Source organism: Fukomys damarensis, unplaced genomic scaffold (assembly GCF_012274545.1).
Source record: "Fukomys damarensis isolate Sample0158 unplaced genomic scaffold, DMR_v1.0_HiC HiC_scaffold_37, whole genome shotgun sequence".
Taxonomy (NCBI): Eukaryota; Metazoa; Chordata; class Mammalia; order Rodentia; family Bathyergidae; genus Fukomys; species Fukomys damarensis.
In genome coordinates this window covers 5,579,423-5,592,837 of record NW_022900949.1, presented here as the reverse complement: position 1 = coordinate 5,592,837, position 13,415 = coordinate 5,579,423, and the positions used below count along the sequence as shown (strand labels likewise).

Below are 13,415 nucleotides of genomic sequence, written 5' to 3'. Positions count from 1 at the left end.
ACAAAAAAAAAAAAAAAAGGTACATATGGGTTTGATTGATTAACTGCCATATTGGGGGTCAAACCAGGGTCTCACACATGCTAGGCAACCACTCCCCCAGTGAACTATATCCCTAGCTCAAAATAAAGCTCAAAATATAGCTCAGTGGTAGAAAATTGCCAAGCAGGCATGAGGCCCTTGGTTCAGTCCCTCATGTCACCAAAACAAACAAAACATGACCACCATCACATTTTTTGTTTGTTCGTTTCGTTTTGATTTTGGTACCGGGGATCAAACTCCAGACCTTGCACTTGTGAGGCCAGCAACAACACCACTGAGCCAAATCCCCAGCCACCGTCACATTTTTTTAAAAAAGTTTTTGGTACCGAGGATCAAATTTAGGACCTTGCGCTTGCCAGGCAGGGATGGTGCCTCTGAGCTAAATCCCCCGCCCATACCATCACATTTTATTGTAGTAGTGTCTATTTATTTTGAATTTTCTTGAGTGTATAATATTACAGAGGAATTGCAAACTTGGGTGGAATGACTTCTTGACCCATGAATGCAGGAATTACGGGCAGTTCTTGGTTCTGATGCCTTCTTTCTTTTCCACTAGGCCTTCTCTACACAGAACCAGTCTGCTTTTATGAAGATGAGACAAAGGTAGAAAGTGTGGCAGCTGACTACCAGGCAGATTGTTACCAGGTAATAAGAAAGGATCTCCTGCTACAAAACAGAAGCCTTCCAGCGGCTAGACACATTTCCTTTGAGACATATTTGTCTCCAGAGCTTCTTAAAGGAAGTAGAACCTCATGCGAGGACTGGGTCCCCAGTTGAATTTCCCCATAGAATGGAGCCTTATACTGGTGAGGTGTTACCTTGAAAATCATTAAATCAACCCTTTGGCGGGGGGTGGGAGTGGGGAGGTGAGGCCTCTCCCACTCTAGGAAAGCACTCTACCACTGAGCCACATCCCCAGCCTTAATAAGTAATCTTGAGCCTCGTGGTGCCAGCCACGTATTGAGTGCCACGTGCTGAGTGCTCTGACAGATGGTAAGACAGGTGAAAATGTCCTCTCCTCGCAGAATTTATCCATTGGCATTTATCGCTTGTCTGCGGCGTGCTCAGGAAGAGTGTGCTGCTGTAGTAACAAATAGGACAAGAATCCTAGCCTGGTTGCGCTGTGATGAATTCAGGTTTATGAACGGATGCTAAAGGGTATGGCGATCGGAGGTACCACAGTGAGTGAGAGTGCAAAGAGAGAGAGGAGCCCTAGGATCAATAAGTCCTCAGAACCTTGTGGGCGCTTTAGCTCCCTTTCCTAACACTCCAGTAAGCACTGGCAGAACCACCGATTGGCTCAAACCGGCGTGTGTGTAATGGTTTAGGATTCAGTGACCTTTGACGACGTGGCTCTGGAGTTCACCCAAGAGGAATGGACTTTACTGGACCCAACTCAGAGAAACCTGTACAGAGAAGTAATGCTAGAAAACTACGAGAACCTGTCTTCAGTAGGTAAGACACCGGCGTTTCCTGTGGCCTGGCTGTGGAAGAAATACGTGCTTACTACTGTGTTGCACAGTTGGTCATATCAGTTCTGAGTACAGTGGCAAGTAACAGAGCCATAGTCTGTGCCATACTACATTTTAAACTGCTGCGGTGATTCTTCACTTGATCTTAGCCAAAAGGCCGAGAAGCGATTGCTGCGGTGATTCTTTTTCTTTAATTCATTCATTCATTCTATTATTCTTTTGCTAACTGGGGATGGAACCCAGGACCTTCACACTGAGCTACATGCCCAGACCTTGTTTATTTTTGATTTTGAAAGAGTCTCACTAAGTTGCCCGGCTTGCTAGTCTTCTCGCTAGTTCAGAGCTGGCTGTCCTCCTAACTCAGACTCCCGGAGTACTAGCCTTATAGTTGTACACCACTATGCTCAGCTACTGTGAAGACTTAAAATGTTATCAACAGCGTCCGTCTCCGCCTCTTAGGAACATGCATTTTTCTTCTCCACCTTTGATGGACTCCGTGGGAAACTGTAGGCTTGAGGCTCAGTCATTTTCTCAGGAGCCCTCCAGATTAGTCAAACACACTCTTAAGGTTTCAGAATCAGTGGCAAGAGTTATTTCCCTGAGACAGCAAGCATTTTTGTTACACTTTATTTTCTACTTAAGTCTTAGCGTTTTATAGTGTATAGAGCAGCCTGCGTTTGATTTTCAGGGGTTAGACATAAGCCATCTTTGGGGGGCCTGGGAGTGGGGATGTGTATTTGCTTTTTTCTTTTTGGCACTGATGATTGAACCCAGGGCTCACACAGGCTAAGTATGCTTTCTACTGCTAAGCTGCACCTCAGCCTCTGGCATTTACATTTTTACCCACTTGGAAATAATTACACTGCTTTCATTCGTTCTATATTAGTTCCATAGTTTCGTTAATTCCGTAGCCATAGGAAGGCTCGAGCCTCTTCACTCGTGCATCTTTTCACCTGTGCAGGATACCAGTTCTTCATCCCCAGTCTGATCTCCTGGTTAAAACAAGAAGAATTAAACACAGCAGAAAGCGGAGTTCTTCAACGTGAGTATTTGCGAAGACGAGCCCTATTTTAGGAGTTCGGTATGGTTTTGCAAATATAATGAAAGTTTTTTAAGGATTCATTTGGCTTCAGAAGATGGAAGCCATTTTTCTTACATTATAGAGCATCGTTGACTTCCCATAACACATTACTTTCTCTCCATTGAAACATTCTTAGGGTCTCACAAAACTACCTATTCTAGTCTCTCTTTATTATTTCAGTGTATGACCTTCTCCCAGATCTTTCTGACTTTCTTTTTCTGGTAACTTTCACTATAACTCTCTTAGAATCAATTTGTAATAAGCGATCTACCATGTTGATCCAAATCCTTATGATTGCCTTTATTGCCTGGATGAAATTTAGGGCCTCACTTAACACCAGGCAAGGGCTTTACCACTGAGCTACACCCCTAGCCCTGTTGCTAACTTTTTACTTTGGTTTTTGAGACAGGGTCTCACTATGTAGTTGAGACTGACCTGGAACTCACTATGTAGTCCAAGCTGGTCTTGAATTCACAGTGATCCTCCTGCCTCAGCCTCCCGAGTGCTGGGATGACAGGCGTGAGCCACCACGCCCGGCTCTTGTTGCCAACTGTTTAACATACCAAAATCTTCAAAGGTTTCTGTGCCTTTATTTTTCTTACCATGTTTAACTTGAGAACAAGGACAAAGGACCCTGATCACTTTTAACTCACTGTACATACGATTTATTTCTCCAAACCCTTATGTTTTTCTTTCTGTTTAACTTCAGAATTGGAGCTACAACCAGTAACCAAAGAATCAGAATTTGAGGATTATTTTAGGGAAGAAACTTCCAAAGACATGGAAATGGTAAGATTAGCAAGGGCTCTTCCTTTCTCTCCCTCTCTCCCTTTCCCTCCTCTTCCTCCCTCCCTCCCTCCCTCTCTCTCTCTCTCTCTCTCTCTCTCTCTTGTACTGGAGATTGAACCCAGGCTCTCACACATGTTGGACAAGTGGTCTACGACTGAGCTACATGTCCAGCCCAACAAAGGGTACTTCTTATGTCCCACTTTCAGCAAAGATGGGAAATTCCTTTCTAGCAAATCAGCGTATATGAGTGATGTGTGAGAGAAGTAGCTTGCACCAAAGAGGACGCAGTGCCTCGGGACAAACTCCGAATTATCAAGAATGAGAAGATGCTCCCAAACTATTGTGAAGATGATCGCCTCAGAATTCCCACAAAAACACATTCCGACACATGTAAATAGGCAACTGGTACTGGATTTTAAGAAAATCTAGTTGTTGTACAACTAGAGCCTGCAACACAAGATCCTGGCCCAAAAAAAATCCATCATTTACGTTGGAAGACATAAAGAGATCGGTGTTTATAAAAGAAATTGTAAAAAATCATTAGGATCATTGAAATGTTTCTACCTTTAAAATCTCAGATTTCATATGTTTGAGAAATTCCCTAATCCTCTTTTATCTCTCCGTCCACAGGGGAGAAGCCACAGGGGAGCGGAGCTCTACGAATACAAGCCTTACGGAGACGTCTTCAGTGAACAGTTTTTCCTTAACACACACGTGAGAACGCAAAATCAAGAATATACTTCCGGGTATATTTGGTGCGGCGAAGACATCCTTACTCTGCACCAGAAAACCTCTACTGGACAGAGCTTTTCTGAGATTGACCAGTATGGAAACATTTTCAGCCTAACTCCGAATATCGCATACCAGACGCCGTGCATGAGAAACAAACCCTTTGAGTGCAGGGACTGTGGGAATGCCTTTTTCAACCCGTCATACCTCCAGATGGGTGTGAGCACTCACGGTCAAGGGGGCCCCTTCGAATGGAAGAAATATGAGAGTGGTTACATTCACCCCACGAGCCTTGCTGTGCATCTTCAAATTTTCAATGGAAGAAACCCCTACAAAATGGAGGAATTTGAAAAGGGCTTTCAGTATTTTCCATGCCTTACGAATCCCATGGAAACCCACACCGAAGCAACGCTCTGTGAATGCAAGGAATGCTGGAGAGCATTTGCAGTTCCCACCCATCTAAGTCCATATGTAACAGTTCACCCTAGAGAGAAAAACAAAAAATGTAAGGAGTGCGGGAAGTGCTTTGCTACTTTTTCTCAACTCTCTGCCCATATAAAAACTCATAGTGATGAAAAGCCCTTTCAGTGTAAGGAGTGTGGAAAGTGCTTTAAAAATAACACATACCTTAACGATCACATGAGAATTCACACTGGAATAAAATCGTACAAATGTGTGGAATGTGGGAAAGCCTTCCTGAGGTGGTCGGGCCTGACTGAACACTTACGAGTTCACAGTGGAGAGAAGCCTTATGAATGTAAGGAGTGTGGCAAAGCCTTCTCCAGGTCCACTCAGCTAACTGAACATATCAGGACACACACTGGAGTCAAACCCTACGAATGTAAGGACTGTGGGAAAGCCTTCACTCAGTACTCGGGCCTCGCCACCCACGTACGCATCCACAGTGGAGAGAAGCCCTTTCAGTGTAACCAGTGTGGGAAAGCCTTCACTAGGACCTCAGGCCTTATTCACCATGTGAGAACACACACGGGGGAGAAGCCTTTTGAATGTGTCCATTGTGGGAAAACCTTTATCACTGCCTCCCACCGTACTAAACATATGAAAATCCACAGTGGAGAAAAGCCCTTTGTGTGCAATATCTGTGGGAAGGCGTTTGTGTATTCCACATCCCTTAACATTCACATGCGAACGCATACTGGAGAGAAACCTTACATCTGTAAGGAATGTGGGAAAGCATTTGCTGTTTCCTCACGCTTAAGCAAACATGCGAGAGTTCACCATGGGGAGAAGGCGTATAAATGTGAGGGTATCGGTGTTGCTATTTAGCCCCTCTGTTGCAACCCTTAAGTAGTAACAGTGACACCAAAGATCATCTGTCTTAACTGCTTTGTATGAGTTGTAATGGCTTCCACTGGCATAGATGCCGACCTAATGGTATGAAATACGATATGTATTTCCCCTGTGGAACTTTTGTAGCGCTGGAGATGAACCCCAGTGCCTCACGCATACTTGGCAAGTGATCTGACCCTGAGCTACATTGCCGAGCCCCTAGAACTGGTTCACACATAGCTGAGTGCTCTCGGGGGGGGGGGTCATAGGTGAGGTCACTGTTGTGCATCATCAGCCTCATTTGGTGCTTAGACCCCTAGTGAAGATAGCATTAATAAAAGCTATGCATGGGTGTCCGACCTTTTGGCTTGCTTGGGCCACATAGAATATAGTTAACGTATATAAGTAACAAGAGTCCCTTTATTTTTTTATATTTTGTATGATACTGTTAAAACAACACCAGCAGCCTGCGGGCTGCCGGTTAGACCTGCCTGCATGAGATAATTGGATAGATTCGGCCCTACCACTTGTTGGCTGGTGGCTGCGTGCAAAAATTTCCCGGTAGTTCCGTTGATACAGGAGCAGATGGGACTGCTGGAAGGCATTCTCCCGGGTGTCTTCCCCAACTCGCCTTGACTGTGCTGAGCGTACCCAGAAGGAAATGGTCCCTACCTTGTGCCGGGAAGGAAATGGTTAACGGCTGGTCCACACTTGCAGCCCGTTATCCCTGGTCTCGTATGAAATCGATTAAGGCCACCCTTTCTTGCCTTCTGGGACTATTTTAGATCTAAGAGGCAGTTTCTCTGCTAGTATAATCCTGTCTATTTCTCTCTTCTGTTGAGATGGGTGATATCCCATCCGTGGGCCCCAACCACGATCTTGTTACCAAATCATTGTTCAGCTCACAGTTTTAATCTTTAGTCCATGTTTTCTCGGTGTTTGCTATATGGATAGGCTGAGAATTTCCCGAATTTCCAGTTCGGTTTCCTTTTTGATTCACAGTTCCTTGTTGGACTCGGCTCACCCCTTCTGTATTTTATTAAAAGTCAGGTGGAACCAAGCTCTTCCTGCAACAGTTGAATGGCAAACTTCAGATTTCTCATTTTATTACTCCCAAGTTCTACCGGTCACAAATTGCTAGACTATAACTGTATTCTGCCAAGGTCTTTATGGTTAGATATTTAGGACTGCCTCTTCCTCATCCAGCTTTCTTCTTCAGCAGTGCTGGGCATTTAAATAAGTCATGGTAGGCACACATTTTACCACTGAACTACATCTATAACCTTGTTTCTTTATTTGTGTTTTTGTTTGTTGAGACAGGGTCTCACTGGTAGCTCAGGCTGGCCTCCAACTCACGGCAATCCACCTGCCTCGGCCTCCCAAGAGCTGCGATTACAGGTATATACACTTATACTTGGCAGGTAGCCCTGGGTTTTGTGGTACTGGGGATTGAACCCAGCTCCTTCACACTGAGCTACACACCCTTCTCTTATTTTGAGACAAACTCTCCCAAAGCTTTCCTGGCTGGGTTTGGTCCTTCCAAACTCGGCCACTGAGAATGCTGGGATCACAGAATGCGTTACCAGACCTTGGCTTTAAGTTTGGAGAACAGGGTATTGCTCAGTTGTGCAGGGGGACTCAAACTTGGCAGCCTCCCGGCACGATCTCCTGATTAGCTGGGATTAGAGGCATGTGCTACTCCACTCGGCTCTTCTCACGACTTTCCAATAACATGCTCCTCATCCCCAAATGAAAAAAAAAAAATCACAGAACAACACCTAATGTCCTTATTTCTAGTGTGCATTCAAAGACAGTTCAAAGCCTGGTGACGTACTTCACACCTGTCATCCCAGCACTCAGGAGCCTGCGGCAGCAGGGTCACCAGGGATTTGAGGCCAGCCTGGGCTCCACAGTGAGTGAGTTCAAGGCTGGCTTGCACTACGTAGTGAGATCCTGTCTCAAGAAAAGAAATAAGCGGGCCAGGCATGTAGCGCAGTGATGCCTTGCCTGCCTTGAAAGCGCCAGGCCCTGAGTTCGATTCCCAGTACCAAAAAAGAAACACAAGCAAGAAGAAAAAGAAAAAATATATATATATTCCCACTCCATACCTATCGCTCAGGCTCAAAGCTGCTTAAGGTTTCTTTTTTACCGAAACACTACTTGTCAGTACCAATACCTGTCATGATACTTGAGAACAGGTCCCTTTCCCTTCCTCTTATGATAAGGTCACAGCCCTGTAGCGTTAGCTCTGCACCCTTTGGACCTCACCCAACCACACGTTCCCTATCTTCACAGTCACATTGGCGCTTAGATTACAAATACGAATTTGGGGAGGGCCAGGTCAGAGTGCTGACATACACATCCTCTTGGTTTTCTACACCGGAAATCATAGTATCTATAGCTAATGACTGTTATTTTTCTACTTCAATTGCTAGGTCATTTTTTCCCTTCGTAGGACTGATTATGACCTCCGGCACAATACTGATTAGAAATAGTAAAAACAGCATTTTTATCTTCAAAATTCTAATATCCTCTCCAATCAATTGAATCAATGAGTACAGTTTTTTTTTTTAATACCCAGTCTTGCATAAAGGTTTCCCAATATTTCAGAATTTATGAGGCTGAATTGTTGGATTTTTTTGTTGCTTTACCTTCGTCTTCTATCACAGTCATATTCATGCATTGGTAAATCTCAAACACCTAGAATTATGACTGGCTCATAATACATAACAAATACTTGAAAGTGTGAATGAATGAAAGGACTTGCAAATAAATGTGGTCATTATTGATCATTACGATTTTATGATGTCAACCTTTCATTTCTAGATAAACTCAACTTGGACACTATTTCCTTTTTTGTTTTTTGGACTGGGGATTGAACCCAGGACCTTTGCACTGAGCTACATCCCCAGCTCTGTCTTGATTTTGCGACAGGGTCTTGCTAAGTTGCCCAGCCTGCGCTTGGATTTAGTGATCCTCCTGCCTCAGCTTCCCGGAGTGCTGGGCTTACAGATGTGCACCACCATGCTGGGCCTGGATTATCTTTAATATTTAACTTGATATGTTTACTAATGTATTATTAAAAGAAAGCTCTTTGTAGATATGTTTTAGTAACCTTAGCATGTAATTTTTTTGTACATAAGAAAAAAGTAGAGGCTAAGGGTGGAGCTCAGTGGTAGCACACTTGTGCCTAGCATGGGTGAGGCCCTGGGTTCAAACTCCAGCACCACAAAAAAAGAACAAAAAGAAGAAGAAAACAAATTGTGGTGTGAGTGCTTCTCAGAGGTAGAGTATACAAGTACTGGAGCCAATCCCCAGCACCACCAAAATAAGGATGGTACTGAGATGTCGATGCCAGTGTCATAGCTTGTACTGGGGTGTGTTCTTGTGTTTTCTCAATTTGTAACTTTTTCATTGGTAAATTATCCGGATTTACAGCAGCTGTTATTTGTCTTAGGTATCCATTTTTCTACAGTTTTAAGCTGTTTACTCAATTTCTCTTATGGTTATAGGACAACTAAGGTTTCCAATATCTTAAGCATTAATGAGTATATTTTTCTAGGCATGTTTTCATTTTCACATGTGCAGAGAAAACTTATATTTTTAATGTCTCCTTGTTGAATAATTAAGTTTCCTTTGGGCCTCTTTTGCATTTGAGAATGGTTTCTTTGTGCGTTCTTTCTCTTGCGTTCATTTTTCTTTTTTGTGCTTTGTGGGGTTTTTTTGTTTTTGGTTTTGATTTTTTGAGACAGGATCTCACTGTGTAGTTGAGACTGACCTGGAACTCACTATGTAGCCCAGGCTGGTCTTGAACTCACAGAGAGCCTCCTGCCTCAGCCTCCGGAGTGCTGGAATTACAGGTGTGCACCACCACACCCTACTGTGTGTGTGTGTGTGTGTGTGTGTGTGTGTGTGTGTGTTGCTGGGGATCAAACTCAGAGCTGCGTGTAGTAGGTGGAAGTTGTGCCATGGAGGTGTATTCTGAGCCAGGTTTGTGAAAACCTAAGTTTTCTCCTGGGGACATCGCTCCTGGCTTGTTAATTGTGCATGCGGCCCTGACTTCAAACCCCAGTACTGCAAGAAAATAAGAAAAATCTAAACTTTCTGATATGTTTTCTATTCCATTGATTCTGTTCGGTGTTAGTATAGCCATGTGCACTTGCGTTTATTTTCTCTCTTAGTCTTTTTGTTTGTTTGTTTTTGGCGCTGGGGATCATACCTAGAGCTTGCTCAGTTAAGCATATGCTCTACTAAGCTATACCCCTTTCTTTGCCCAGATGTGTCTTTTTATACATACTTTAGCCGAAGATGAAAAAACAACTCTTTAATACTTGAAAACTTCTGACTAACAATCCTTTTCTCTTACCTTGAACATTTATTCCATTATGTATAGCCTAGTTAGTAATAAATTTGGATTTATTTCTAACACTTTGTTTCTTTCTGTTGTCTCCGTGCTTGCAATTGATTATATTTTTCATTGAAATGATTTTGCTCTTAACGTTTGAAATTTATATCCTCCCTTTCTTTTAGTTGCTACCCTTAAAACATTAAATTCATGTCTGAAATGGAAGTCTCTGATAATACCGTTTCTTCCTCCTCAGTCGATAAGACTATTTGTGTGCGGTGTCTCCTGAGCCTCCCACTTGAAAGGGACCCTGAAGTAAGCACAGGCTGTCGCTGTCACTGGACAGAGCTAGGTGGGGAATCAAGATCAGGCCCTCTGACAAAGCCCCGGCACCTCTTGCCTTTTATGTATTTATTTTTTTCCTGGTACCGGGAATTGAACTCAGCACCTGGCACTTGCCAGGCAGGTGTGGCGCCATTGAGCTACGTCTCCGACGCCCCAGCACATCTTGTAACGGATTGCAAAGAGCCACAACTTCTTTGAAATTATTCCCAATTTCCCCCTTTGTGTGAGTTGGTCAGTAGAACGGAGCTATGCCAAGTTCGTCCACAGAAGGCTTTTTGATAATAATCACTGTTTTCAGATACTAGTTTTGGGGGTTGTTTTGCAGACAGTAAAGGCCAAATGAGAACCCAAACTCCTCAAACACAAGCTGATAAATTAGTTCCTCAAGCCATACCCAGCAGAACCTCCAGAACTGACTCTTTTGGGAGCAGTGAAGAATTCCATCAGTGGTCATAAAAGACTAAGCATTCCTCTGACCTGACATAAGGAAAGAAAAATCAAGATTTCAGCTCACCTTCCTCTGCTTAGGCTCCAGGGTCCTCAGCAGAACTGGCGACTACGGAGCAGTCAGCCAGAAATGTAACGCGAGACAGCATTTTGGAAAGTTGATGATGAAGGTGGTAAAAAGAATTCATCCAGGCAAGGATAAGAGTAAGATGAAAATCGACTCAAGCTGGAGAAACTGCCAGAGGGGACACCGGTTGAGTTTCCAAGAGGGAAATCGCCCTGTCAGGGTGAGAGATTGGTGGTTTTATAAAGGGTTGAGGATATGGAGTAAAGGGGCTAGGCAGGAAATGTGATCATCTAAGCAATCTTTCTTGGATCATCTGGGATGCCATGTAGATCTTTTGGGAGCAGCTGAATTGCGTTTAAAATTACAGGTTTAAAGTTGCAATTTTGATGAGCTGAGCGTGGTGCTGCGTGCCTCGACTCCCAGCACTCAGGAGGCTGAGACAGGAAGATGGTCCAGAGCCCGAGACCAGCCTGGACTACACAGCAAGACCTTATGTTGGAAAAAACAAACCAAACCAAACCAAAACAAAAAAGTGCCAATTTGATGATATTTCCTCCGGCCTTCTATCTTAAGATAAGGAGGTCTATGCGTATTGTCTTTTTTTTGTTTTGTTTTTTGAGACAGGGTCTCACTATGTAGTTGAGACTGACCTGGAACTCACTGTGTAGCCTAGGTTGGCCTCAAACTCACAGTGACCCTCCTGCCTCAGCCTCCTGAGTGCTGGGATTACAGGCGTGCACCACCATGCCCGGCCTACGCGTATTATCTTTTAGAGAAGATGGGTCCAGACTCACTGAGAGGAAGAAATGGACCTTTATCTTGTAATGTTCTGGTCACTGTTTCTACCTACCTTTGGATGTTCACCTAGTGGGATGGCTTTAATGTAGCTCTGCTGTTAAGGGTTTCAGTCCTTTGTGGCCAACAGGCACCCTCCACCATCAGCAAAGAAAAATCATTGATAGGCAAGGCGAGGTCACAACCATAACTGCTTTGAGCTGAACTCTGACATCAATGTCATTAGGGGACCCTAGAGTTTCTGACTGTCTAAAGTAGAGTTGCTTATTCCCTGGAGAACAGAGACTCTAGGTTTGTGTAATGAGTCCACATGGTGGTCGGGAACAAATCCTAGAGAAATGGTAGATTCTGGAAGAAATAAACTCTGAAGAGAGTTGTGTGAAATGAGGAATAGGCCGGGTGTGGTGGTGCACATCTGTGATCTTAGTACTCGGGAAGCTGAAGCAGGAGGATCGCTGGGAGTTGAAGGCCAGCTTGGGCTACACAGTGAGTTCAGAGCCAGCCTGAACTACTACATAGTGAGACCTTGTCTTAAAACAAAATAAAACGGGACCAGGGATTTAGCTCAGTGGCGCTGAGCCTGCCTTGCAAGTGCAAGGACCTGAGTTCGATCCCAGGTACCAAACAAACAAACTCCAACAAAACAAAAACACACATGCACACACATACAAAAAGACCAAGTGAGGAATAGTACCATGGCGACCAGAGGGTTCTTTTTACTCAGACTGTGGCTGGTCCTTTCACCTGTGAATATTTTATTTAATTTATTTTTTTGCAATGCTGGGCATCAAACTCAGGACCTTGTGCTTGCGAGGAAGGCGCGGTGCCACTGAGCTAAATCTCCAGCCCCCTGTGAACATTTTAAAATATGAGTTTTACTGGCAGGTCTGTTAGATTATTCTCAGACTCTTCGTAGAGTTTCTGTGATAGCTACCTTTTGGGACTCACGCATAAGAACCCTTTTTGTCAGTGACCTCTGGACTTTTATTTTTATCTTTTTGATACTGGGACTCGAACTCGGGTCCTTGTGCTTATGAGGCAGGCAGCGGCACCACTGAGCTAAATCCACAGCCCTGGACTTTTATTTTTAGTGGGACTGACACAAGTGACTTCCCCGGGATTTTGACAGTTGCTTTTTTTTTTCCTTATTTCCCCTCTTGTCTTTATGAGGTTTCCTCTGAGAGCGTTGCCAATTGCTGGTCAGTCACACTGTAGTCCAGTTTTTCTTTGCGCTTCTTGCTGGAATGCCCTTCTAGGGCTTGGTCTTATCTGTCCCCCCTTGCAGGGGAAGTGACTGACAATTTAGAGTCTGTGTCAAGGCTCCTTTGGTCACATTTGAGCAACAGAGTGGTTTGGAAGGAGTAGTTCGTAGGCTACGTTTCCCTGGGGTCCTTTTATCTGTGCTATACGTGATGACTAACACCCTAAGATATAGGATCAGATGTCTTTGTTAGGAGTTGTTCTCCTGTAGAATTATTGGAGATAGCAGTTTGGGAGTTTAAAAGGAAAATTTAAAATAAAACCAATCTCAGTAAAACAAATTTAGTGTGTATGACAATGTTGAGCCAAGAAACAATGCTTTGTTATACCAAGAAGAACTGGAGCCGGGGATTTTAGCTCAGTGGTTCCACCGCCTGCCTCGAAAGCTTAAAGTCCCAAGTTCGATCCCCGGTACAAAAGAAAAGAAAAGAGAACTAACTTGTCTGTAGTATTCGTGTCTTTGTCACTTTCTTCATTGCTGAGGCAAAAAAGGAGGAGAGGTTTGTTTTGGCTTACGTTTCAGTCCATTGGGCTGGCTCCTAGGCAGGACAGCAGGGCGCAGGGGCAAAGCCGAGGAGAGCCGAGAGCCGCTCAAGACCTGCAGACCAGGGAGGGAGATAAACCCGGCCAGGCCACGCCCCAGTGACCGCCTCTTCCAACCAGACCCCGCCTCCGAACATCAAGTCAGCCAGAAACCCCCACCATCCAATCACCCTCCACGCATGAGTGAATGAGGCTCGTTGCGGGGGCATTTAG

General features: G+C 44.3%; 1 protein-coding gene across 2 annotated transcripts in view; it reads left to right on the top strand.

The window, feature by feature from the left end:
* The window catches only part of LOC104869448 (zinc finger protein 426), a 27,506-nt gene extending 20,796 nt beyond the window's left edge, over positions 1-6,710 (top strand). For both annotated transcript variants that reach the window (XM_010634688.3, XM_010634689.3), the window contains exons 4-8: positions 596-684; positions 1,368-1,494; positions 2,473-2,553; positions 3,302-3,381; positions 4,012-6,710. In XM_010634688.3, coding sequence (XP_010632990.1) covers positions 596-684; positions 1,368-1,494; positions 2,473-2,553; positions 3,302-3,381; positions 4,012-5,397 — 1,763 coding nt within the window. In that variant the 3' untranslated portion in view covers positions 5,398-6,710. The remainder of the gene's footprint in view (positions 1-595; positions 685-1,367; positions 1,495-2,472; positions 2,554-3,301; positions 3,382-4,011) is intronic.
* The last annotated feature ends 6,705 nt before the right edge of the window (positions 6,711-13,415 follow it).